Source organism: Cyrtonyx montezumae, unplaced genomic scaffold (genome assembly GCF_038088225.1).
Source record: "Cyrtonyx montezumae isolate F1298 unplaced genomic scaffold, pur_monq_1.0 scaffold_3, whole genome shotgun sequence".
NCBI classification, from domain to species: Eukaryota; Metazoa; Chordata; class Aves; order Galliformes; family Odontophoridae; genus Cyrtonyx; species Cyrtonyx montezumae.
Genome location: NW_027072034.1, coordinates 100822165 through 100845617, shown reverse-complemented (window position 1 = coordinate 100845617; position 23453 = coordinate 100822165). Strand labels below are relative to the sequence as shown.

General features: G+C 46.5%; 2 protein-coding genes across 2 annotated transcripts in view; one reads left to right on the top strand and one right to left on the bottom strand.

Moving 5' to 3' along the window:
- LOC136052433 (chromatin remodeling regulator CECR2) overlaps window positions 1-1919 on the top strand; it is a 90563-nt gene extending 88644 nt beyond the window's left edge. The window contains exons 18-19 of the mRNA XM_065742563.1: window positions 456-561; window positions 848-1919. Of these exons, the coding sequence (XP_065598635.1) occupies window positions 456-561; window positions 848-853 (112 nt within the window). The 3' untranslated portion in view covers window positions 854-1919. The remainder of the gene's footprint in view (window positions 1-455; window positions 562-847) is intronic.
- A 13131-nt stretch (window positions 1920-15050) lies between these two features.
- On the bottom strand, window positions 15051-23361 carry ATP6V1E1 (ATPase H+ transporting V1 subunit E1). The gene is made up of 9 exons (XM_065742542.1): window positions 23239-23361; window positions 21926-21991; window positions 21237-21346; window positions 20703-20769; window positions 18800-18889; window positions 17619-17687; window positions 17088-17182; window positions 16219-16306; window positions 15051-15676 (listed from the first exon to the last, which is right to left on the bottom strand). Exons 1-9 carry the CDS (start codon window positions 23269-23271, stop codon window positions 15614-15616), a joined length of 681 nt encoding a protein of 226 aa, XP_065598614.1. The 5' UTR covers window positions 23272-23361; the 3' UTR covers window positions 15051-15613.
- Between the last annotated feature and the right edge of the window lie 92 nt (window positions 23362-23453).

The window sequence follows — 23453 nt, the reverse complement described above, 5'->3', positions numbered from 1 at the left end:
ACTATGGAGGGCTAACAGATGGCTCTTGGGCCCTTAGACCTTTCTGTGAGCTGCAGAGAGTCCTATTGCAGCTTTTTAAAACAAGTAACATTAGAAATCAGGGAGACCTGGTAGCTTGTCCTGTCCATCTCCACCTGTTCAGACTTCATAAACGTGCTTTAGCTTTTACTGTTTTGCCATAGTTTCAGCATGACAAGCAGTGCACCTTGTGAGACAGGAGAGAAAAACACATGAAAGAACTTTCCTTCTAATATTGAGAGGGCTTGGCTTACAACTAAGTCATTGCTGGGCAGAGGGAGGGATTAAAGCTTGTGTTCTTGGGGAAAGACATAAAGGAGAGTACAAGCAAGATGCATGTTTCTGTGTGGAAGTTGCATGTGTGCATTCATCCAAGTAGATGGCATTTACTCTTGATGTTAATGTGCTAAAACTCTCTCCGTTAAACCTGGCTCCAGAATGCAAATGCATCAGGCTCAAGTTCCTTTCCCGAAGATGCCTCCAGCAACCATGTCTCGAGAAGATCTGACGCCACAGAAGTCATCAGCGTTGCCTCTGGATCAAGTAAGGGCCACAAGGAGAGCAGAGCTCTGATGAGAACCTTTTCTTACTCTGCCAGTTGAAGGAGTGAAATACTTGCTAGCAGTGGGAAGCGTTGGAGGAAGCTGGGAAGTGAGCTTACTGTTAGGCAGAGACCTGGGGGTGTCTGTGTTGATGTAGCTGACTTGTGCTGAACATCTGCCAGCACAGGTAGTAGTGCTAGCTTTGAAGTAATGGCATGAGATCGTGAGGTTGCTCCTTTCTAAAGCCGCCTTCCAAAAGTCTCCAACTCTTCTTTTTCTTCTTCCAGAGCTAGTCTGAGGACGGAAGGACCTCACGAAGACGAAAGCCACACATGATTTGGACAAAGGGGAGGAGGGGCAGGCCTTCCCCCCGCCCTCCCCTCACCCAAGCAGCATGTAGCTTCCCGGGTCCATGGATCACGGCGTCCCGATGGCGTCTGTGCTGGAATCCCGGAGCGGTGCTGGGCCGCAGCCAACCGGCCGAGCAGCCAGCTCGCCAGCGCAGGGCGAGCATCGCCAAACCAGTGGCTTTCCATGACTGGAGACTGCGTCTCGTTCAGGGTTTGAGGGATTTTTGGGTGGGGAGGGCGGGGGTGGGGCCTGGAACTTTCATTGACTGCTAAACTCAGGTATATTTTTCAGGGTGGAAGAGGACGATGATGGAATTTTACTTGTAGTATTAACGTGTGTGTTTTGGAGCTGGATCCAGTTTACAGAATTTAACCTGTTGCCTTTTTAAATAAATTTCTGTTGTTGGTGAATGTATTGTACATAATGGGGGAGGGGGTGGGCCCAGCTTGTAGTGGGCTTAGCACTGGAGGAATCCGTAACTGTTTACAATCATATCACACTGAAGTCTTTCAGGTTAGGGTGAGGGTTTGGGGGAGCGGGGAGTGGTCAGGGAACATGTGATGAATGACTCTGCAGCTGAGACACCACCCAGTAGTTGTTTGGCTGAATATCAGGAATTGCTCAGGAGCATAACGTGTCCTTCTCTTTCTCTTCTCCTCTTCCTCCTTCACCCTCACCCCTGCCTCTGCCCCTCTGGATCCAGGGCCTGAGTGCACTTCCAGCTCTGGTCATCATGGGGGAACAAGGAAACCAGGACCAGGAATTGAAACCAGCACAGGATGCTCACGGCGTTGTCCCTTTTGCTAGCGTAGTACACCTCTCCTTGCCTTTCTTATTCCCATGTGTTTTGTGCTTGTGCAAACAAGAAGGGGTGCAGTCGGTCATCTTAGACTTCTTTTGGTGAAACCAGTGCCTGCTGAGTGTGGAGCAGCACCCATCTGACAGAACAAGTGTTGTGCAGGGCTGTCCTCCCCTCTGCCAAGGTGGGGAACTGCATCCCACCTTACTTCCTCTGTCCTTCACTATGTTCACCTCTGGGCAGCAGCAAAGCAGAAAGTAAGCTGAGATGCCTGACAACTCAGTTGGTTGTGGAAGTGAGAGGATGAGGTTGGTTTTGAGGGAAGTTTGCCTCGGGGAGGGCTGTTTGTTGGCCTGAGGAGCTGGATTTGGTGACAGCAAAGTAGCAGGTAATTCAGAAAGCACTGATTTGAAATCCAGCGTCAATGGAATGGCTCAGGCAGTGAGAGGGGAGAGCTGTGCGCTCAAATCGACTCTGTTCTCCTCCAAGTACCAGCAAGTACCATGGGCTGGTGGCAGCTTCTCTCAAAGTCAATACACAGTCTGTAGGGACTCCACCAGCAATAGCACTGCACAGAGAAATCTCCGTGCCTCAGTCTTTGGCCGGACACAGAAGTTCAAGTGTAGGTTTGGCAAATAAGTTGCTTAGAAATCTCATCTGCAGGTATTCATCCACATCTTAAAGCTAACATAGCTGAATATTCTTGGGAGAGCTGGGCTAAAGCCAGGTAGAGTCGGTACATTGCAAGGCTGGGCAGTAAGATCTGCTGGACCACAGCCCCAGTGCGGTTGGCACTGGAGGGACAGCGGTGTAATTAGAAGGATATGTCAGTGTGCCAGCAAATGTGAGGACAGAGCAGCGTGCCCTGGGGTCTGCAGTCTCAGCCTTCCTGCTGGTCCCACAGGGGTGTTTATGAACTCACTTCTCTTTACTCAGAGCTGAGTGTAGCCACTGTTCAGGACAGGAAGCTTAGGACAGATGAAAAAACAATTGCTTCTCTTTTTTAAGGCAGTCTTTAGTTCTTGTGGTTCGTTTTCATTAAAAGTGGAGGATCTGTAAAGTCTAACTTGAAGCAAAGTATTTGAAATGCTGGGAACATGAGCACACGTTCTGCGAACAACCCTTGCCCTACTTCAGTCAGTACTTGATTCAGCCTGTGTCATCTGCATCATGGACGGTTACCCAAATACTTGAAGTGCCTTTCAGCTCATGGTGGACTTTGTGGAATAGGAGGTTTTAGAAGCTGTAAAAAAAAGCCAAAGCGCTCTTGGTCTTCATCTGGAACTGGCACTGAAAACAGTTCCAGCTGTCACAGCATCTGGATGAGTACCAGCCCAAGGCCAAAACAGGAGGAATAGGGAAGGCAAGGATTGCCTGTGGTCTGCCTGGAGATGGTAATGGAGAGTTAGGCAGTGATGGATACCCCGAGGATCCTTTCGTGGAGCATGAGGCGTGGAGATGCTGTCCCTTACCTGGCAGGGTTGAGTGGGTTTCTAGGTAAATGGCTTTTGATGTAGTTGGTAGTTCTGATGAAAGTGACTAACAGAAGCTGCTATTGGGGGACACATGGTTTGTATTAGAAAAGTACTAACGTAGCAGAGGCAACAGTGGCTGGTCTACAGGGATATCCTAGGGACAGGGCATGCTCGGATCTAGTGTTGCTTGTAGAACCTTAGTTCCCAGTTTCCAGACTTTCACGTAATTTGCTCATAAGTGTTTGTGGGTTGGGTTGGGTTTGGGTTTTGGCTTGTTCTGTTTTGTGATGACATCCAGGCACACCCCCCACCCCCCCGAAAAAAAAGAAAAATTAAAAAAAAAGAAAATCAGAAGACTATCTCGCTGGTACAATCTGAACAAATCACTGATAATTCACACTCCCCACAGCTCACTGGCCAGGAGTTAGTGGGACAACAACAAAAGTGCACAGAGAGAAGCAGAAAATGAGAATGTCATTGTTTATGGTCTCCCACCCATGCTGTGTGGGCTGGTGTGTAGATATTTTGAAAGGGACATATGTTATAAGGAATTTAGAATAGAGTAAACCAGCAGCTCCTTAGGTACAAGGTGAGGCTTTTTTCCATGGGTTGGTGTACAGTGCTGGAAAGAACTAGCTGCATTTTTAAAATATCTCTTGATTATTATACTCATGTCACTCTCAAAAAGGAACATTTCAACAGAATACAGAAGAATTTGGGAATTCTGTTGGGACCACCCCTTTCTCATCCTCTGCAGTGCTGTAGTACAGTGTATTACCAATTGGATCTTTTTCAGAAGGTGTATTGGGCGAGTGACTTTGCAGTGCTTCCTGTGTTGATATTACTTTTCTCATGCGAGGGACGTGTTTTGTAATTACACATCTATGTACATCACTCTCAAAGTAATGCCTCCTACTTATTTACTCTTTTGTTCCTGCGTGAGTTCAGTTCTGCTCCTTTGCTTCATACGCATTTCCATGTCAGACACCATTCTGTCAGACTGCCTCTCTGCCACCATCTGTGGCAACCAAATGCAACAGAATATGGGTGGAATGGTTCCGGCTCTACTGCTATACCGCCTATGTCTGCTTCTGGTGTTGTGGGCCAGCAGAATAAAATAGGAGGCATTGCTTTCAGAGCAGCCCTTGTACATGGAAACAAAACTACACTGTAGTAGAACAAAGAATGTCCCAGTGCCCTCATGGTGCAAGCGGTGTGTGGTGCTCTGTTGGTTATTGTATAACGTTCTGCAGGGACTCTGGGAACGTTTGGCATCTTCAGCACCTCAGGGCCCTGGCCATTGAACCAAGTATTTTGGGAAGATCAGTAGCTGAGGGATCTGAGCCGTGTCCAGCAGATGTTTGCAGTCTTTAAATGGCAGGGCGTGACCAAAGCGCGTGGTGGCAAGCCGCGGCACCAGCCTGCAATGAGAAGGACAAAAGAGGAAAGTAAATTTGAAGTTTCAAGGCCGGGCTGGTTTGATCTGTGACTTTAAAGTACTTCGATGCTTTTCACGGAATGGCTTCTAGCTCTTTCTCATCTGCCAAATTCCTTTCCCATGCAGAATTCTGAAGCAAGTCTCCTGTGTGTATTTTTGAACGTGCGGTTTCTCGAGGTCTTGGAGAGCTATCGGCTTCTTGATGTCTTATCTGAAAGCTCATCACAGGGGCTGCCTCTCGTTCTGCTGACTGAGGCAGCTTCTCTCTCTTTACAGCAACACTTCTCCATTTAAAATGAAAGCATAATGAGAGAACAACCCACATTTGTCTCCTCCACTGATGGCTGACAGCCTTCTGTGCATCCTGTGCCCAGCCAGGGCCTTTGCTCTGCTCTCTGCGGCTTTGCTCAGCTTTTGCTTTCTGAGGAGACGCCCCAGGCTGGAGGTGTGTGTTGTGGCCTTTTGGAGAAGGTGCTGCAGTGAGTTGAGGGGGAAGTGATGTCTCGAGGGGTGGAACAACTGTGGGCTCCGCAGCGGTGTGGCTGCTTGGTCCACACATACAAGCGCTTGGCGGTAGTTGTCCTGCTTCCATTTGCATGCAGTGTCTGAGAGACCATGGGTACTTTGTAGTCTTAATGCTGATGGCCTTGTGTCTGCTTAGGCTTTTTTTGCCTTGTTCTGCAGCAGTGGCTGAGGTTTGGCACAGGTTATCCTCTTTTTGAAATGTGGACATCAGAGGAGGGTGCGTGTAGGAGAGAGCAAGAGCTGCATCCAGCAGTGGAAGGGGGGGGATGAAGGACTAATTAGGGCTAAGGAATCATTGGGATTGTCACCAGCTCCAGCAGGTCCCTCTATCCGTTGCCTTTGTTTGTTTGGAAACACAGGGCTCGCTGGCAAAAGGGCAGTAATTGGGAAATCTGCATCTGAATAGAAGTGGAACTGACAGTGGGCAGTTTCCTCACTGTAGGCAGCATTGGCCAGGGGCTGCCAGGGACTCCTTGGGCCTTCAAATCCATACAGAACAGGTGGAAATCATGCAGCAGTTTCCTCCCATCCCAAGACAGACAAGCAGCTGCAGGAACCAGGGTGTGGGTTTTTGCTTTGGTCCCCCTTTACATCATGCACCAACGCTTCCCCTCTCCTTGCTGCCCAGTTTTAGAGCTCCTTCCGTGTGTGCTTCACCGTTGCTGTCAGATGCAGAGACAAGGGCTTGCTGTCCATGGAGGGGCAGAAGGTTCAGCTCACCAGCTGTGTCCTCTGCATACGCAGGCAGAAAGCAGGCAGGGAGTGCGCATCCTCCCTCCCTGAGACATGGAGGTGTCCTCAGTGTCCAGCAGTGCCCTCCTGCCTGCCAGGCTCGCTGTGTGGCACTGGGTGCCATCCCTCTGCCAGCACAAGGACCTGCCAGGCCCCACTGCGGGGTGGGACCTGCTGTGTCTACCTCTGTGGTGGCTTTGGTTAATAATAAATGCTGTGTACGGCCCAGAAACCTGTTACCTCTATTCCTTGCAAGCTCAGTGAGCGCTGCCCCCTGACTTCCCTCAGTGATAACAGTGTGCAGCAGTGCAGCTCCAACCTTCCCGTGTCATGTCAGGGTGGGGATGGCTACAAACCCACTGCAGAGCTTCAGGATGTAGCTGGGGAACAAAGTGCTTCCTGTGGCCCTGCATCTCCTCACTGCTGCATCGCAGCTTTCCCAGCGACTGACAGCTTGGTTTAGGTCAGGAAAGGAGCAGTTGGAGCCGAGCCTGGCCTGCAGCCTGGGTTTGGGGCTGGCAGCAGTGGTGCCTGTCACTGGCATGCCCTGACTGTGCCTCTGGGTCAAGGGAGCATCCAGGGCTGTCCAGCTTTGGCGCTGGGAGTGGGAGAGCCAATGCCACTGCATTCATTTTTTGAAGTTGGGTGATGTCAGGTGGGGTTGGTTTGCTTTGTTGTTTTGTTTCGTTTCATTTTGTTTTTCTTTTGTATTATTGTAAGTTTGTAAAGAATGTAATCTGTCTGTTGGGGCCTAAGGAGGACACGGGGGGCCATTCTCCTTCAGGGTGAGGCTGCTCATGTGTTGCTTTTGCTGCTGGGTGGGGAGGGACCCAGCAGCCACGGGAGCAAAAGCTGGTCCCATTAACCCATTGCGACTATCATGGGCAGCAGGAGGGCGAGCGGGCACGGGGCAGCAGCCTCCCACCCCAAGTGTGGAAACCCTGCTCACATCCTTGGGCAGAGGGATCTGAGCATGCAGGGCTCTGCACAGGGCGCTGCTTTTCGGGGTTGGTCCCACTCATCCTCAGCTCAGGTAGCAGCCAAGCTGCCCAACTGCTGAGCAAAGGGAGGGCTGAAGCCAGCAGCCCGAATTTCTCAGTGCAAGATCTAATTTGAGCCGCAGCCGCTGCCCTGCACCGGCCCTCACGCCCGCCTCCATCCCTCCCCATCCCGTAGAGCACAGTGTCAGGGATCCTCCTCTCTCCTGCTGCTGCAAAGTCGTGTGAACTTTCCTGGTCAATACTGGAAAGGGGAATGCTATTTATTTTTATATTGTGTATATTTTGTCTTGGTCTGCTGATTACCTTTGTTCCCCAGAGCGACAGTTACCTCAATAGTTAGTTTAATACTGTGTGTTGGGTAATTTTTTTAAAGAACTTTTTTAAAAGCTTGATCCTTGGAGGTCTGTAGATTTTATTTCCATATGAATTGGTTATTTTGTATAAAGTACGTTCTTAAAATAGCAATCTCCCTGGCTGCCGTGTGTTTTCTCGTCTCCCTTTGCAGGGGCAGCGGGTGGGCCCAGTGGGGAGCGTGCAGGCCTGGCCTGTTCTGATAGGGCTACGGTGCCTGAAACCCATCTCTTTTCAAGGCAGGGCGGGGGCTGGGCAGCAGCAGGTGGGGACACATGGGCAGCACTCTGCGTGCCCGTCTGGGCTGGCACTGCTGCGAGCTCCCTGTCCCCAGCGGGCTGCTAACAGATGCTGCTGCTCACATCTCCTGCCCAATGGCCTCATGGGGCCCATCTGCCCTCCCGCAGCCAGCAGCCTGAGCAGAGGGGTGCACACAAAGGACATGGTGCTCATGGGCTGAAACAAGACCTCCTCCTGCTGCTGTAGATATTCTGTCCCTCTCTGTGCCTTAAGCGGTGAGTCGGGCTGCCAGCAAGGATAGGAAAATGAGCCAAGGCAAATAAACTGGCCAAGAGGTGATGGTGATTCCCAGTGCGTCCCCGGGTGGTTTGGGAGCCCCAGGGATGGCTTTGCTCTCTGTCACATCTCCTCTCATGCCCAGAGTGATGAGAGCAAGCTGTCCAATTTAGGCTGGGAGGAATTTGGCTGCTGCTGCAGTCCTGGGAAGTGTGGGTCAGAGTGCTGGCTGGGTGCTGCTCCTCATCCTTGGGCACTGATGCTAATTGGAACCAGTCCTGGGGTGGGGGGGTGTGGGGAACTGCTCACAGTGCACTGCAGCTGTGGCCAGGACTAAGCCCATCTGTGCTGCAGGAGCTGCCATGACCTGGCCTTGGCAGGATGCTGTCAGCTGCCCCATGGGCAGCAGCAAGCCCATCATTGTACTCCTTCTTCCTCAGCTTCCTTCCTAATATCTGCTGGCACCAGTCTCATATCATCCAACCATGGGTCAGGAAACCAGGTCCCCGGAAAGAGTTTTTTCTGATGCTTTTAACTCCTGTCTTCCTTCTTAACCTTCTTTTCCCCACAAACTTGGACACATGCCTCCCTTTTTGTCCAGCCATATCGTGGCAATCAGCAGCTGGTCCATGTGGATTGGGGGGTGGCTGGACTCAATCGAGTGCAACGGGGATCAGCTCAGCTCATGGAAACAAATGGCTACTCCCACAAAGAGCTCCAGTGTGGGGTTTGCATCAGCACTATGAGATAGCTTTGCTAGAGCTATCAGACAGCATGTCCTTGGGGTGCCCAAGGAGGAAGGAAGAAATGGACATGGAGTTTCCCCATGGGTGAGGCTTCCAACCCCAGGAAGCCGTGTGTTCCCAGCCCAGTGCCTGCTGCTTTTTTAGTAAATTCCTTTCCCTGTGTGACTGCCAGCGTGGTGGGATCATAAAAGTTAACTCCCTGTCAGGACTGCACCACTCCTTCCGGGGCCGGTGGGCACAGGTTGTTTGCAATTTCCTCGGGCCATGACCTTTGTTTTGGCCGTGGCAGAGGAGAGTCCATCCATCACCCTGCCGGGGCTGGGGGGCTGGGGCAGGGCCACATCCTGCATGGCCCCACAGGGAAAGGCCTGGGCAAAACAGCTTTGCTGCTGCTATGGCCCTGACTGTTGTGGGACATTTCCAGGCCACAGGACATTGTGTTTTGTTAGGAAAATAATCAGCAAGCCAAATCTCCACCCCAGGGTGCAGCTCCCACGGGTGCCTACCTCCATGCTTGGGTTCCCAAGGGGAAATCCATTCCAACACTGCCAGGGTGTCCCCTTTGAAGATGTCCCTGCATACAGAGCAGCTTTCCCTGAGGATACATTCTGTGCACACCGGGCAGCCCCACACCCCTTGGCTGCCTGCCCTCCTCTGATCTCCTCTACTCCAGGGAAACACGTCCCCGCATGCTTCCCGGCCTCCAAACACAGATTCCCTTGGGAAGCGGCCTGTTCTGTACTTGGGATGGAGATTTTTGGGACACCATGCTGCCCACACCAGCCATGGGCTTCCAGTGCCCTGTGCCTGCACAGAGATCCGTGGGCCCAGGAAGGAGCTGCGTGCTGACTTTCAGGCCAAGCACTGTGCCCTTGGCTCCAGCATGCACACCATTTCCCAGCACACCAGTGGCTCCACAGGGCCATGGCAGCAGCAGGAGTGGGGTCAGGGGCCACTTGGCCCCCAAGGTATTCTGTAGGGTTGTCTGCTTTGAAGGAAGGGGAGCACAGAGCATGGGAAACAGCTCTGCTCCTGCTACGGGTTTCTACCCCTCCTGCAGTCACACATGTCCCCGAGCCTGCCCTGCAGGCAGCTGTACAACGGATGCCCACATGCCAGATGTCCTGGGAGATCAAAGTTGCAGCTTGCCGCATCCTCATTCACACAGACACACACACACACCCCTGCACCTCCCTGAAGACTTATAACTTATGCTCTCTATCTCCTCTCCAAGATATTTCCCTCGTTCCCTTTGTTTGCTTTCCAAGCCCCATTCCCCTCTGGCACGCAGCAGTGGGGGTGCACCCTTTGCCCTGGCTGCCAGCACCAGGCCCCGAGGCTGCAGCCACGCATCCCTATTGGGCTTAAGGGCTGGGAGACACGGGGACCCACTGGCTCTGGGCTCTCCCTGCACTCCCACCCCACACCCTATGTGGGACCAGGACCCCACTGTTCATTTCCCCGCTGTGGTCCTGGAGGCAGAGGCACTACTTGGGGGCTCCAGCCTGCTGCCAGCTCTGCCCTCGAGCACACACAGCCCATGCGTAGCTGGGGCTTAATGGGAAGGGGAAACGCGAGATGAAAAAGGAGCGATTAGCAAAGAGCAATAAAACTGATCAGATGCAGGCAGATATGTTAGCAATATATTAAATAAGGAACAGGACCGAGCCAGATGGTTGCGCCAATTTACTTTACAGCTCCAGATGACTTAGCAAGAGGTCACTTAATGGAGCTGCAAGACAAATGGTTGGGGCTGGATGAAAGCAAACGCTTTGTGCCTTCCCTCTCATGCACAGGGGGCTGCGGGGCATCCTGCTGCAGGATGGCAGCAGCAGAGCTCCAGTAGTAACAACTTTGAGTTGTTTTCAGTGGGGCTGCACTTTTCTCTGCATTGCAGCTGCTCTGTGATGAGGAGAGCAGAAGTGCAAGGATGGTGGATGAGGGGTTGCACTCATCAAGAAACGCTCACAAGGTATCTGAGCACTATGGCTCAGAACTGAGCATCAGCACTGAAGGCAGGAGAGAATTTCTTTTTGTGATGCAGAACATTGGAGCCATTTTGAGATTTATTTTAGTTGTTTTCAGTGCCTTTTGCCATGAAGTGCTGAGCAGCATGTACAGCCTAGCATGTGCTGCTGAGAGTACACGCTTTTGGACTGATGTTTCTCCAAGGTTCCAACTGAGGCCACCCCTCACTGGATGGTTGTTCTGACCGTCTGCATAAGGGTGACCTTTGCTGTGAGGAAAATATTGCTCCTCCAGACCACATCCAGCCAGACTTCAATGCCCTGCCTCAGCATCTGATGCCTGCAGCCAGGGCATGCACTATGGAGCTGCAGAGGTGCTGAGAGGCTGTCTGTTAAGGGGAAGGGGCAGAGAAAGGGCCTTGCTGAGACAAAGGGTTGCTTGTGCACACCAGATCTGGTTTGGGATGAAACAAATCTTTTAGCATAATTTTGAGATGGAAGGGACCTTCAAAGTCTTCCTGGTTCAGGTCCCCTGCAGTGAACAAGGGCACCCACAGCTCAGTCAGGCTGCTCAGAGCCCTGTCCAGCCTGAGTTTGAGTGTCTCCAGGGATGGGGCATCCACCACCTCTCTGATTAACTTCTTCCAGTGTCTCACCACCCTCACTGGAGAAAACTTCTTCCTCTTATCCACTCTAAATGTCCTTTTTTTGTTGTTGTTTGAAACCACCTCCCCTTGTCCTGTCAGAGATCCCCAAGTTCCCACCTTCCAAACTGTGTCCAGCTTTGCATTCCTACTAGTGGGAATATTGCTCACCTGGCTCAGAAAGCTGTCCTCAATATACTCCAGAAGGTGGATCACCTACAGCTCACTGTGCTACTTTTCCAGCTGATGTCAGGGTGGTTGCAGACCCCCAGCAGGATGACAGCTCGTGATTGTGATGCCTCCTGTAGCTGGATTCTTGGCTTGAGCTTGTAACAAGGCTTGTTGGGGATAACACATCCATGCTGTTCTCTAAGACAGCCTCTCAGAAGGCACTGGTCACTTTGTCTCTCTGCAGCATGCCCCTTTTCTGATAGGCAGCGCTCCCCTGACAGCCAGCTCAGGGCTTCCCTTCAGAAGTTATAGCTCTCACAGCTGATACTGACTTACAAAAAATATGAAATCCTCAGTTCTCACTTTCTGGCTGTCTTCTTCTGGTCTTTCTCTCACCTTGATATTTGTGCACACCTCCAGGGATCATTCACACAGCATATTCCTCTCTGGTTAATGTTAATCACTCTCAGTGTGAAAACAAAGTACTATAAAAAGGGTTTTGACTCAGAGGTGCAGTAAGTTATTCCCCAGCACTCTGTGGCTTATTCTCTGGTCTTATTCAACATCTTCATCAATAACCTGGATGAAAGAGGCAGACTGCACCCTCAGCACGACTGCTGATGATACAAAGCTGGAAGGAGTGGCTGACACACCAGAAAGCTGTGCTGCCATTCAGCAACACCTGGACAGGCTGGAGAGTTGAGCCTGATGAGGTTCAATGAGCAAAGCTTCCACACCTAAGGAGGAATAACCATATCCATCAGTATAGTTAGGGGCTGAGCTGCTGGAGAGGAGCTCTGCAGAGAAGGGTCAAGATGTCCTGGTGGGCAAAAGGCTGGCCATGTGCCCATGGTGGCTAAAAAGGCCAATGCTATCACGAGGTGCATTAAAAAGAGTGTGTCCAGCAGGCTGAGGGAGGTGATCTTCCCCTTTACTCTGTCCTGGTGAGACCACATCTGGAATACTGTGTCCAGTTCTGGGCTCCCCATTTCAAGTAAGAGAGGGGTCTTCTAGAGAGAGGCCAGTGGAGAATCACAAAGATTATCCAGGGCCTGAAGCATCTCCTTATGAGGAAAGGCTGAGAGAGCAGGGACTATTCAGCCTGGAGAAGACTCAGGAAGGGAGGGATCTTATCAGTGCAGATGAATACTTAATGGGCAAGAGTCAAGTGGATGGGGCCAGGCTCTTTGCAGCAGTGGCAAGCAACAGGACAAGGACACAAAATGGAACATAGAAAGTTCCACACAAACATGAGGAAAAACTTCTCTGACAGTGACAGAGCACTGGAACAGGCTGCCCAGAGGGGCTGTAGAGTCTCTTTCTCTGCGATATCTAAAATCTGCCTGGATGCTTACTGCGTAACCAAGTGGAGAGAATTTGCTTTAGTAGGGGGATTGGACTAGATGATTTCCAGAGGTCCCTTTCAACCCCTACGATTCTGTAACATTATAAGCCTTTTAATGATCACTTAATGCCAAACTTAAAACCTGTCTTAAATTTTTCACTGCCAAGTCTGCAAACTAAGTGCAACACTGTCTGTACTTCCCTTTTTCTAGCACTAGACAGAACCAGCTCTGCAGTGACCATTCATTCACAGTGCTTGCTCCTGCCATCACTATGTATTCCTTTACCTGACCTCTGGTTCCCCTTCATTCTCTAATTGTCATGTTTCTTAACATGCTGATCCGGCACAGGGCTTATTTACCATGCAAAGTATTCCAGTTGGGTATGCTTATATAAAGGTGGATAAAGATCAATACTCTCATTGATTTGACCTAGGTCATCAGGTAAATCACTAAGAAAAAAAAAACAAGGAAAAAAACCACTGTGCATCCTAATTTGTTTACATCAGCAGTGCAGTTCAAATAATGAGTGCTGCAGTGACACTCCAGCAGGAACTCCAGAATCCACCTAAACGTGGCTTTTTATTTCACTTGTCACTTGCAAACTATACCAGGTAAGCCAGGATTGGATATTCCCCTTTCTCTGCTAAGATGCTAAAATTTAATAACCACCATTATTGCATGAGATGCAGGCTAGGGGATGCTCCAAGTAACACAGATATTGCTTTTTCTAATTGAATTATGTTACATTTGTCTCATGATCACAAGCAGTCAGTGCTCCTAACACTCTTGGAGGGAAATGCTGGCAAAGTTCTTGTCCTAGCTGACATGGCTTAAGCTCAGAGTGCCTGAAATTCTGTTAATAGAAGAATAAGTACTTCAGTTAGCTTGAGTGGGGGTACTGAACCCTAGTCTCAGACTTCAGATGTAATATACATAGAGTGCACAGACTGTTTCTTAAGGGTCGGCTCTGAATCACTGCTGCCCACGTGATTAACTAACAAATATCCTTCCCCCAAACTAAAATCATTCCTGATGCTGTTTAACTTTGATATGCTTGTGCTTATGACAGTGGTTAGTTCCTCCTCTCTCCTGCTCAGGAATATACATGGGGAGATGCAAAATGGGCAAGAGCAGAGCACACTGGAAGAAGTAAGCCCAGTATCTTCCACTCTAAGCTCCGCAGTCAGACAGTAAGTTTTCATTCTGCATTTCAAAAGTTGGCAGGATTGGGATTTGTGAAGGTCTTACTCCTTCATGAAGGAGGCAGACTATTAAATACTGTACAAAGAATCCCTTTTTGTCACAGCAAAGCGTGTTTGCGTTATCAGTATCAGAGAAAGTCTTGATAATTCCTCATGCATTTTTCCCCTTGAATAAAACCTATTGCCCATCAACGTGGAATGATATACAACAGACAGAGCCATCTGTCTCTTGTGTGTGTGATCTTTACCTTATTCTGCTTGTGACTTCAGCTACATGCATTACATTACTGTCTGTATCAGTTTTCCACGGAAGCAGCAGCACTAGGATAATGTAAATGCTACTTTTCGAGGCATGATGGACAAATCTAACGATCCAGTCTCCAGCAGTCACCAACAGATCTGCCTAAAATTTTTTTCATCAAGTAGTAGAACAAATCTTCCTAGTAGACTTCACCTGCCAAGAGGAGAAACTTCTCATCTAGCCCTTCAAGATTTTATTCTGTCCACTGCAGTCTATTTCAGCATAGAGTTTCTCTTCCTAGCTGTAGCAAAAATAAAGACACAGATAAACTAAATTGCATTTTCAAAGCACTGGTAGATGCCAAACTGAGGAGGTGGATGAACCCATCAGAAAAACAAAACAAAACAAATCTGTTCCAAACAGTACTGCTTGGACCAAGAAACAACAAAGTGAAGCATGCATGCACGCAAGCTTTTCCTTTACTATGGCTATGTCACAAAAGCACAACCCAGGGCTTAGTCAGATAGACTACACCATGGGAGGTGGAGACGATACTAGTGAACCCAGCAGAAGCAAAGGATGAGTGTTAGTGAAGCCTAAAAGGTTAGGGAGTGAAGATAGTTGTGTTACTTTAACTTTTAAGGTGTTAAAGGTTAACAGTTGAGAGAATAGTTGTAACAGAGGCAGCTGCTGTTCCTAAAGTCCTCAAACAATTACTAAAGGAGTATGGTTTGGATCTTTTGCATAAAAGTAGCAAATCTGTAACCAGGAACATGCAATTATATTTGAGTAGCACAGGTGTGTTACTCACTTGTGAAAGAGATCTGAAGGATCAAACATCAAAACTATTGGCTCACTTCTAAGAAGTGAAGTCTAGCTTCACCGAACAGTGTTTACACAGAACCCACAAGCATTAAGTCCTCATATACACAAGCCCACTTTTTAAAGGTTGCTGCCAATCATCCAGAGAGAAGCTACATGGAACTTCATATACACACACACATTTTTATTTTAATAAATAGTGTTTTACAGGCTCAGGCTTTTTTGTAGTTGTTTGTCTTTAAAATCACATATACAGAACAGAAAACTGCCTGACCAAGTAACAAGAATCGAACTACCAACCCTGGGAAGGAATGCATGCCCTCTATAACACCGAAGACCTTAACTGAAAGGAGATATCCCATGGGCAGTACAGTAATTTACATCACAGATTAGACAATTTGAGAGAAATGTGGCCAAAGCAAAGTGAGCGACCTTACACGGACCACTTGTCTTTACAGAGCCACAACAGTGCAAGGAAAGCGAAGAGCCCAAAAGCCTCCATCTTCTAGTGTCACTCCTGGATGAACATACACGTCTTCACGTCCTTTAAGCTATACGTTCTAACCACAAGTGGAGAGGCTAAGCACAGCAGGTATGCAAAATTATTCCACTGAAGAAGAGATTGGATGACACAGTAATGTTACATTTCAAGACTTCAAATTAGCGGATGCTTTTGCATCCCCTCAGTATGGCAGTGGAACAGATCCCACCTTCTCTTATAGACGTTTAGTCCAAAAATTTCCTGTTGGCATTAGCACCAAAGAGAGCCACTCTGATTTCTGGCATCATCTGTTGAGAAAGAGTACATCAGTTATATGCAACACAACTGCAGGGCATTCCTCTCTACAGAAATTGTGTGATACCTAGGCTAGCCTTCAAAATTAAGATGGCAATTCATTTGAATTTTTTGAAGCTTTTATGTGATTGCCTGCTAGTCTGTAGACTTAAAGGACTGCCTATAGTGCAGCAAGAGGAAAAGATGCCACAGCTAGTATTTACTCTAGGATATAAAAGCATCTCAGCTGAAGTTTCTTGTGCTCAAGCTAAGCTTCAGTAACTAAAGTTAACCTGAGTATATCAACATCTCGTCAGCAGCATAGTCACAGAAGTCTTTCAATACCATCTCTTCTAGAGTTTTATTATGCTCAATCTGAAAGGTGTATTTCTGGGGAAAAGCTGTAGAGAAGCAACAGCAGTAATTTTCTTTCCCTTCAAAAAAATAACTTATTGTTATCCATGTTGAAAATTGATCCCACACATTACTAGATTTAATTACAAGACAAAACCAGTTAATTATTCCTATTCTCACCTCAGCTGTGAGAGAAACTCACCTGCTGGGCTACAAGGTCCAGCCGACTTTCCAGGGTATTAGAAACCTTAATTTTACCATCACTATTGTAGACTTCAACACCTCCAGCACTGGAAAGGAAAAATAAAAGTCATGAAATCCATGATGCATCTCAAAGCTCTAATGTGGCAATAATATTATCCCAAATGAGCACTTACTGGCAAGCCAGAGATATAGGTATTTTTTTTTGTAAAAAAACATTTTTTGATCATGACTTAAGAGTCAGCATGACTAAGAGTCAGCACAAAGTGATGCAGTGAAGTAGCAGAGCAAAGCATCTTCACAGCTACATACAAAGATACTCATTAGCATGATGTAAATACAAGCAGTGCTATGAAATCTGTCACTTCAAAACAGTTTCAGACTTTGTATTTTATTATTAATAAAGCACTTTCAGATTTTGGAAAGTGAAGAAGAGTGCTCGAAGTTCTGTTTGCTTGCTCATAGATTAAAAAGGATCAGTGATTTTCAGAGTAGGCAGCTTTGTTCCATGTTAATTATAATAATTTATGGACATACAGCCTTGCAGACCTAACAAACACAACCTACTTTGTGTCATTATCCTGCAGCACCATGCCTTTCTCCTTAGGGCTCAGTCTGCTTCCTCTTGAGAGAGAAAGCATGGCTACATTTGTATTCTCCCACTCTAAAAGGCCAACAGTTAATTAAGCTTCTACATACAGTTATTCTATACTTCAGCACTGTGCAACAGGCTGGAGGTTGCAGGAAACTTTTATTAACAGTTTTGATCCACTAGAACAGCAGTAGGCATTGTGGGGATATTGCATACGTCATCTTCTGAGATTGTTCTAATAGCTGTAATGTTTGGGCTCAGAGTCCCATTTTCCTTACATTTCCTCTGGCAGGAAGTTGTCTTGGTCAATGTGAATATCCACATCCCTTTTTGTGGCATTTTTGTAGATAGGAATGCTCTTCTGTACAGCAGCCTAGGACACAAGATAAACATCTAATTAAGATGGATAAACACACATCATTAGGATTTGGTTGCTTATTCACTTGTAGTAACAAAAAATAAATAAAAGAAGGGATTGAGGTGTTTTGTTTTTGTTTCTAATTAGGCAGTTTTAATTAAGCAAAAAAAGTCAGCACAGCTTTTGAGCTAAGAACAATTATTATTATTACCATCAATGCTGTTGTGATGTCTGAAGTTCCCTCACCTGTGTGTTACCTAGGAAATGATTCCCAAATTCCGAATTTCAAGCGTATACTTGTTCTCTTACATTGTATCTGCAGCAGAAGTGCAGCTTGATGGCATGCTTTCCTTGTTTTCATGTCATACGGATGGGATCCAAGCAGCAAATACGTGCAATCAGGTCTCAGCCTTCATGAGCAAGGATATTGTCATATCACCAGGTGTCTTACCTTAACCATAGGGAGATCTTGTTTCCTGCATCGGACAACTATCCTAGGCTCAAGCAGCTGGTAGAATCCCTGCACAAGATAACCACCACAGCATCAGAAAACTGTAATTTTAAGTACCCTAGAGTTATTTAACCCCCAGAAAGGAAAGCAGCTGATCCATTTGAAAAACAAGATCTGACAATGCTAGCCTATTCCAGCGAGTACTCTTTTTGTAAGTTCACCCCACACAGGCATTCTAAGATGGCAATGACATCCAGGAAAGCCTTCAACTACAGATCATGTGTTCCCTGTGTTGGCTTAAAGTTTTCCTATGCACGTCTTGGAGAAGACATGCTGTAGTTTCAGGTGCCCATTCCTATAACTCCTGCCTTGTAGTGCCTGTAGTAATACACGAGTACCAATCCTTCAGCAGATCAAATCTAACAAACCAAGATAGTGGCTAGTTTGCACGAGTAAAACAGGTTTGTTTCATATACAGCTACACGTAGCAAGGAAACAAAAGCAGGGAATTAGGAGCACCAGCTGGGAACACTATTAAAAACACTCTGCCATTAAGCTGCAGACAGGACAGTTTGTGGCTGGTTTCTCCGAGTTAATGGCAAAGGACTAATTCACACCAGATGGTGGCACTAGTGGCTGCACAAGTGACCCTAGATCCACTTTCTAGATTTCTAGTATGTAAGTTCTGGAGCTAGAGGAAGATATTATAGGTAAAGCAAAATTCAGATTCATGCTTTGCATGTTTCACAAATGCATGCCATACTGCAGTGAATACGTCAAAGCCAAAAAAGGCTTTGCAGGTAACTAGTGATTTCTAGGCTTGAAAAAGCTCCATCTGAGTGGCTCATTCCAGCTAATTACCACAAATACTTAAAGTGTGCATCCTAAACATGCACATTACATACAATTGATGTGTGCACATCTGCAATCATTCTTACAATGGAAGCCAGCTGCCTGATATACTATATTTTACACTTCAGAATAAACTACAGCTGTACCTGCTCAGAATCTAAGATCAAAAGATATAGCAGAAGCGATGTTTAAAACTCAAAGATCATCCAGCAACGTTTGATCTACAGTAGCTGTATCCAACTGTAACCTCTAGAGTTGGTTACATTTGAAGAAAGGCACCTCGGTGAATAGAGCTGCAATCATTTATTTGCTACGATTTAAATATTTACCTGTAGAACTAGTCCATCCAGCAGTATTTGGTACCTGGCAGTATCCTTCACCACCTTGGAAAGTCTTAGCTTGGCCTCATTCAGCAAATCCTACATTCAGAAGAAAATCAGATCAGCAGAGCCCGTCTGTTTGGCATTTGGTTTCATGCCTACCAACTTTCTGTACTTCTATTATAGCTGTCACACCCTGCCAACACATAAATGTACACTCCAGCTGGTGTTCATCCAAGCTAGACCTTCATCTATGTGCATGGCACAACATCCTTTCCAAACAGCTCCCCATTCTCTGCCCTGATCTGAACCAAGTAGAACCAGACAGCAGTTCTTTTTTCACAAAAAAAGAGAGACTTAAGTAGTAAAAGGATGCTATTTATATTAAATCACAGAGAAACTACATAGATTATAAACCATCGTCTAATCTAAACTAATAAAGTTGTCCAAATGGCTATTTTTTCCAGCTTTGTGATCAAGAAATCTAACCTATATTTTTAACTAAACATTAAGACAAAATAGAATATGATTTTAAGAAAAAACAAGTTGAAATTCAAAAGTGAAAGCCTAATTTTAACTCAGAGTAGTTGTTCTTGAATGTCTTTGTTCAGTAAATTAGTATTAGAAGAGAATGATTCTAATTTCTTCAATATCCAACTCAAAGACACTAAAACTGAACCATTCCTGTAATTACTTGAGAAGAAGCCATTGCATGATTTGGTATAAAACCTTCTTTACTGATCTCCCTTACAGTGCTCAATAGAAAAGTGCACGTTAACACAATCAGTTGCAAAATATAGGACTATCACTTCTCAACATCATGGTCAAAATCTAGTTGCACTGCTGATTCTCCAGTAACACAGCATTTCTGGAACAGATCACCTTTGTTTATCATAAAGTAGGGAAAAGAGATGATAGGGGAAGAAAGAACGACTAGCATGTGACTCGGAAGGTTTTTAAATGAGGAAGAATGTTATGCATTACTCAGAAGCATGAGATTGAGTCAGCTGATACGTGAGGAAGAGATTACCCAGCAGAGACACAATACACTTAATTCTTTAGCCACCCCCATCCTCCTCACTGTCGATACAATAAAAAAAATTTGAAATTTGCCATTTTCTTCTACTAACTCTCCTTTTTCATAGCAGCACTGACTGGAACAACCAAATGTTTTATAGCTGACATCTGTTTTTCCAACAGTTCAACAGCACCACCTAGCTAGCACACAGAAAACTCCAACTGTTTGAGCTGGGATAGGAAAAAGTGGTGATAGGAAACCCTCAGGATGCATGATAAGCAAAATAAGAATATCCTGCACATGGTATAAGATAAACGTAGCAAGACTAAACAGCAGCATGCCTTGGTAAGTGGTCACCCACCCTATACATCCACATACAGACCAGTCACCTAGCAGAAAAAGAAGCAAACCTTTCCATTTACTAAGGCCACTGAAGATGAGAGAAAAAACCAAACTGGAAAACAGTGCATTAAGCCACACTGACCTTAATGTCAGCAAACAGAACTGCAAAGTTCTACAGTCTGAAAAAGAGAACTCTTAAAAGAAGTCCTTAAAAGAAATAAAGTCCTTAAAAAGAAAGTCCATAAAAATAAAGTCCTTAAAAGAAATAAACTGTTGTCCAAACTGTAGATAAAATGGATGCCTGCAACGCTCCTGGCTGAGAACTTTGTTTCCCTAGTAAAAAAAAAAAAAACAGGCAATAGAAACTGAAAACAAGCTACAGCTGGATCATACCTTCAGTAACTTTTCAGACTAGCTGGGAAAGCCACTTCTGTATGTTGATGCAAATATTACTCAATCACAAACCACGTTTTTCTTCAGAGAAAGAAGTTGTTCATTTCCTAACAGGTGGTAGGAATCAAATTTTGGTGTGTTTACTGGAGACATACTCACTGAAATAAGGTCATCCCTTGCTTTGAGGACCTTCAGTCTTGCCTGATTCATCAAGTTGGACATCTGACTGCAAGTTGCATGATAAAAGTTGAAACAGTCCACCAGACTTTGAATACAGACTAGAAAAGCTACAACATTTAACTGTATACATTTTAAAATAGCAATACGACACTGTCAAGTAATAAAGCAAGCTTAAATGCTTTGTGTCTGAACTTGTGCAAATCATTACAATGCAGAATCCCATCATTCATTGAAGTCCCACTAAAAATCTGAGTCAACCACTTGTGTCACAGTAACAGGCCAAGCTAAAGTTTCAGACGTTAACTATATAAAGAATTAAGATGGATTTTTTCCACCAAACCTCCTACCAATTGCAGCTCACCTTTGATAATTACTCCTCAGAAGAATTAGAAATTCAGAACTAGAACCCAAAACATTAAGCTGCAACTTGTCAATTTACCAGAGTTTGTAGAAAATCAGTAAAAGGAGGAGATCTCAGGCTCTGAAGCCAACCACCTAGCCTAAGCGACTTACATTTTCTTTTGCTGCTCAATTTGTTTCTCTTTCTTTTCATAATACTCCATGATTTTCAGCCTCTGTGTCTGAACAAGGCGACCCTTCTCGATGTTGAATTCCTCTTCAGCCTACAGTAAAAATGAAAGAACTGAAGTGGAAATGGTCTGAAAAAAACAGAATCAAACGAAATGGCCACACTTTAAGAACACGTTCACAGACAAACTACATACAATGTACGGATTCCAATAAACAAAACATCTCAACCAATACTCAAGTCAAAGGGAACCTTACTGAGATACAGTTTATTTCATCAGTATGTCTGTGATTGTGTCAGTGAGGAATTCTGCAAATAATTCAACCCGTGCCAATGTATGCTTTCGTTTCACAGGATGATTACTAAACCACATCTAGAACTGAGTCTGCAGGCGGCTATAAAGGATTAGGTACAGCTACAAACTTGGTCAAAAGAATAGCTCCAACTCAGTTACCTTGCTTTGATTTGTAAACACATAAGAAATATTAGCAATATTTGATAGCATCATTTTTGCTATAGAATAATGAAGTAACTAGACAATAACTGAACAATATAACAATAACTTAAGTAATCTAGAAAAGTTTCCTAGGACTGCTCTGAGTGCAACTATCAAACCAGGATGTCAGAAGCAGTTCTCCTTTTGCACTTACTGACATTGAACTTCTATTTTTACCTTTGCATCTATTTCTTCAGCCTTCTCGTTGGCTTCCTGCTCAATGAAAGCCATCATATGCTTGATCTATAAGAAGAAAGAAAAGGTATTTTCTGTTAGAAAAGATTTTGATGAGAAGTGAATCCCCCAGAAGGGCATAGACAGCACCTGAGGGAATCTTGTTGACAGAGACCACAGCAAGTACATAACACAATGTTTAGAGACTGGTATGCACTAACACAGTCAACTTGAAGAAAGTTTTTGAAACTGTCTCAGAGACCAAACAGCTCAAAGACATAGAAACCAATTGTATTAAGTTCTACTTATTTATCTTATGCCGTTTTGTGACCATGCTTAAGTTTTGGTTCAGATCTGAAAGTGACCACAAGGAATCATTGCCCAACCAAACCACAACTTGTAACAGCACAGCCATTTCCAAGTGCAGATGGAGCAGACCATACAACCAAGTGTACCACAATCCCCTCCCTTTTGCTTGCACTTACTGGCAAGTCACATTTCACAACCTGATCAGAAATAGCTTGCACGCAAGATCCCATTTGTAGAATCTTGTTTCAGAATGAAGCGTTTTAAATAAAGGTGCCGATGTGAGAACAGAGCCCATGGGGAGACAGCACCGTGCCCATATGTATGAAAAAAATATGTTAACTGGCAAGTGGAAGATTTTAAGCATATAGCGTGGAAGAAACGAACAATTCCGCAATTCCCCTGCTGGAGAAAGACGACCTGCTGATTTTACTTTCAACGCGATGCTTCCCTGCCAAGTGACGATGTTTACTGAATGAGAAAGCGAGACACGGAGCGCTGATGATGCAGAGGACGCCGTGCACCTGGCAGATCTGCCCACCGCCCGCAGGACCGGCGCTGCCCGGCTCCGTGCAGCTGCTAACAGCGCGCAGCACGTCCAGCCCGGCTCCGAGCAGGTTTGCAGGCAGGGCACTATTTACTGTCAATAAGCACACCGCGCTCAGGCCCAGGAGGAAGCGGCCACGGCTCAGGCTTCAGCTTCGGAAGTTTCCATTGCAGAAGAAGCCCGGCTTGCACCGCACCGCATTGGGGTACGTAAGTGAATAGGACAAACGAGTGCTAAGTTCCAGCTAGTCCGATCCAGCGTAGCTGTACGAAAATAAAAAGGCGATGAGCCCGTGGGGCAACATGAAGAAAAGCGCTGCTTCCGTAGGGCAATGTATTCATCTGCCTCAAAGGACAATGACGCGCCGAAGGGGCAGTGCAGCACCGCAGCAGGGCCGGCTTCGGGCCGAACCCGCCGGCAGCCTGCAGGCCGCCATCGCCACCACTCCCGACCCGAGCCCCACCTGCTTCTGGACGTCGGCATCGCTGAGCGCCATGGCGGCGGAGGCCCGAAGGGATGAAAGGCGCTTGGGGTCCGAGGAACAGCGGTCGGGGCCGGCAGCGAGCGCGGGCGGAATCAAATCCGGTTCGGGTCGCAGCTGTCCCCGTGTCACCGCGCCCCGCCCACTCCCGCCTCCCGACCAATAGGAGCACGGATTTTGCGTGACGCCAACAAGGG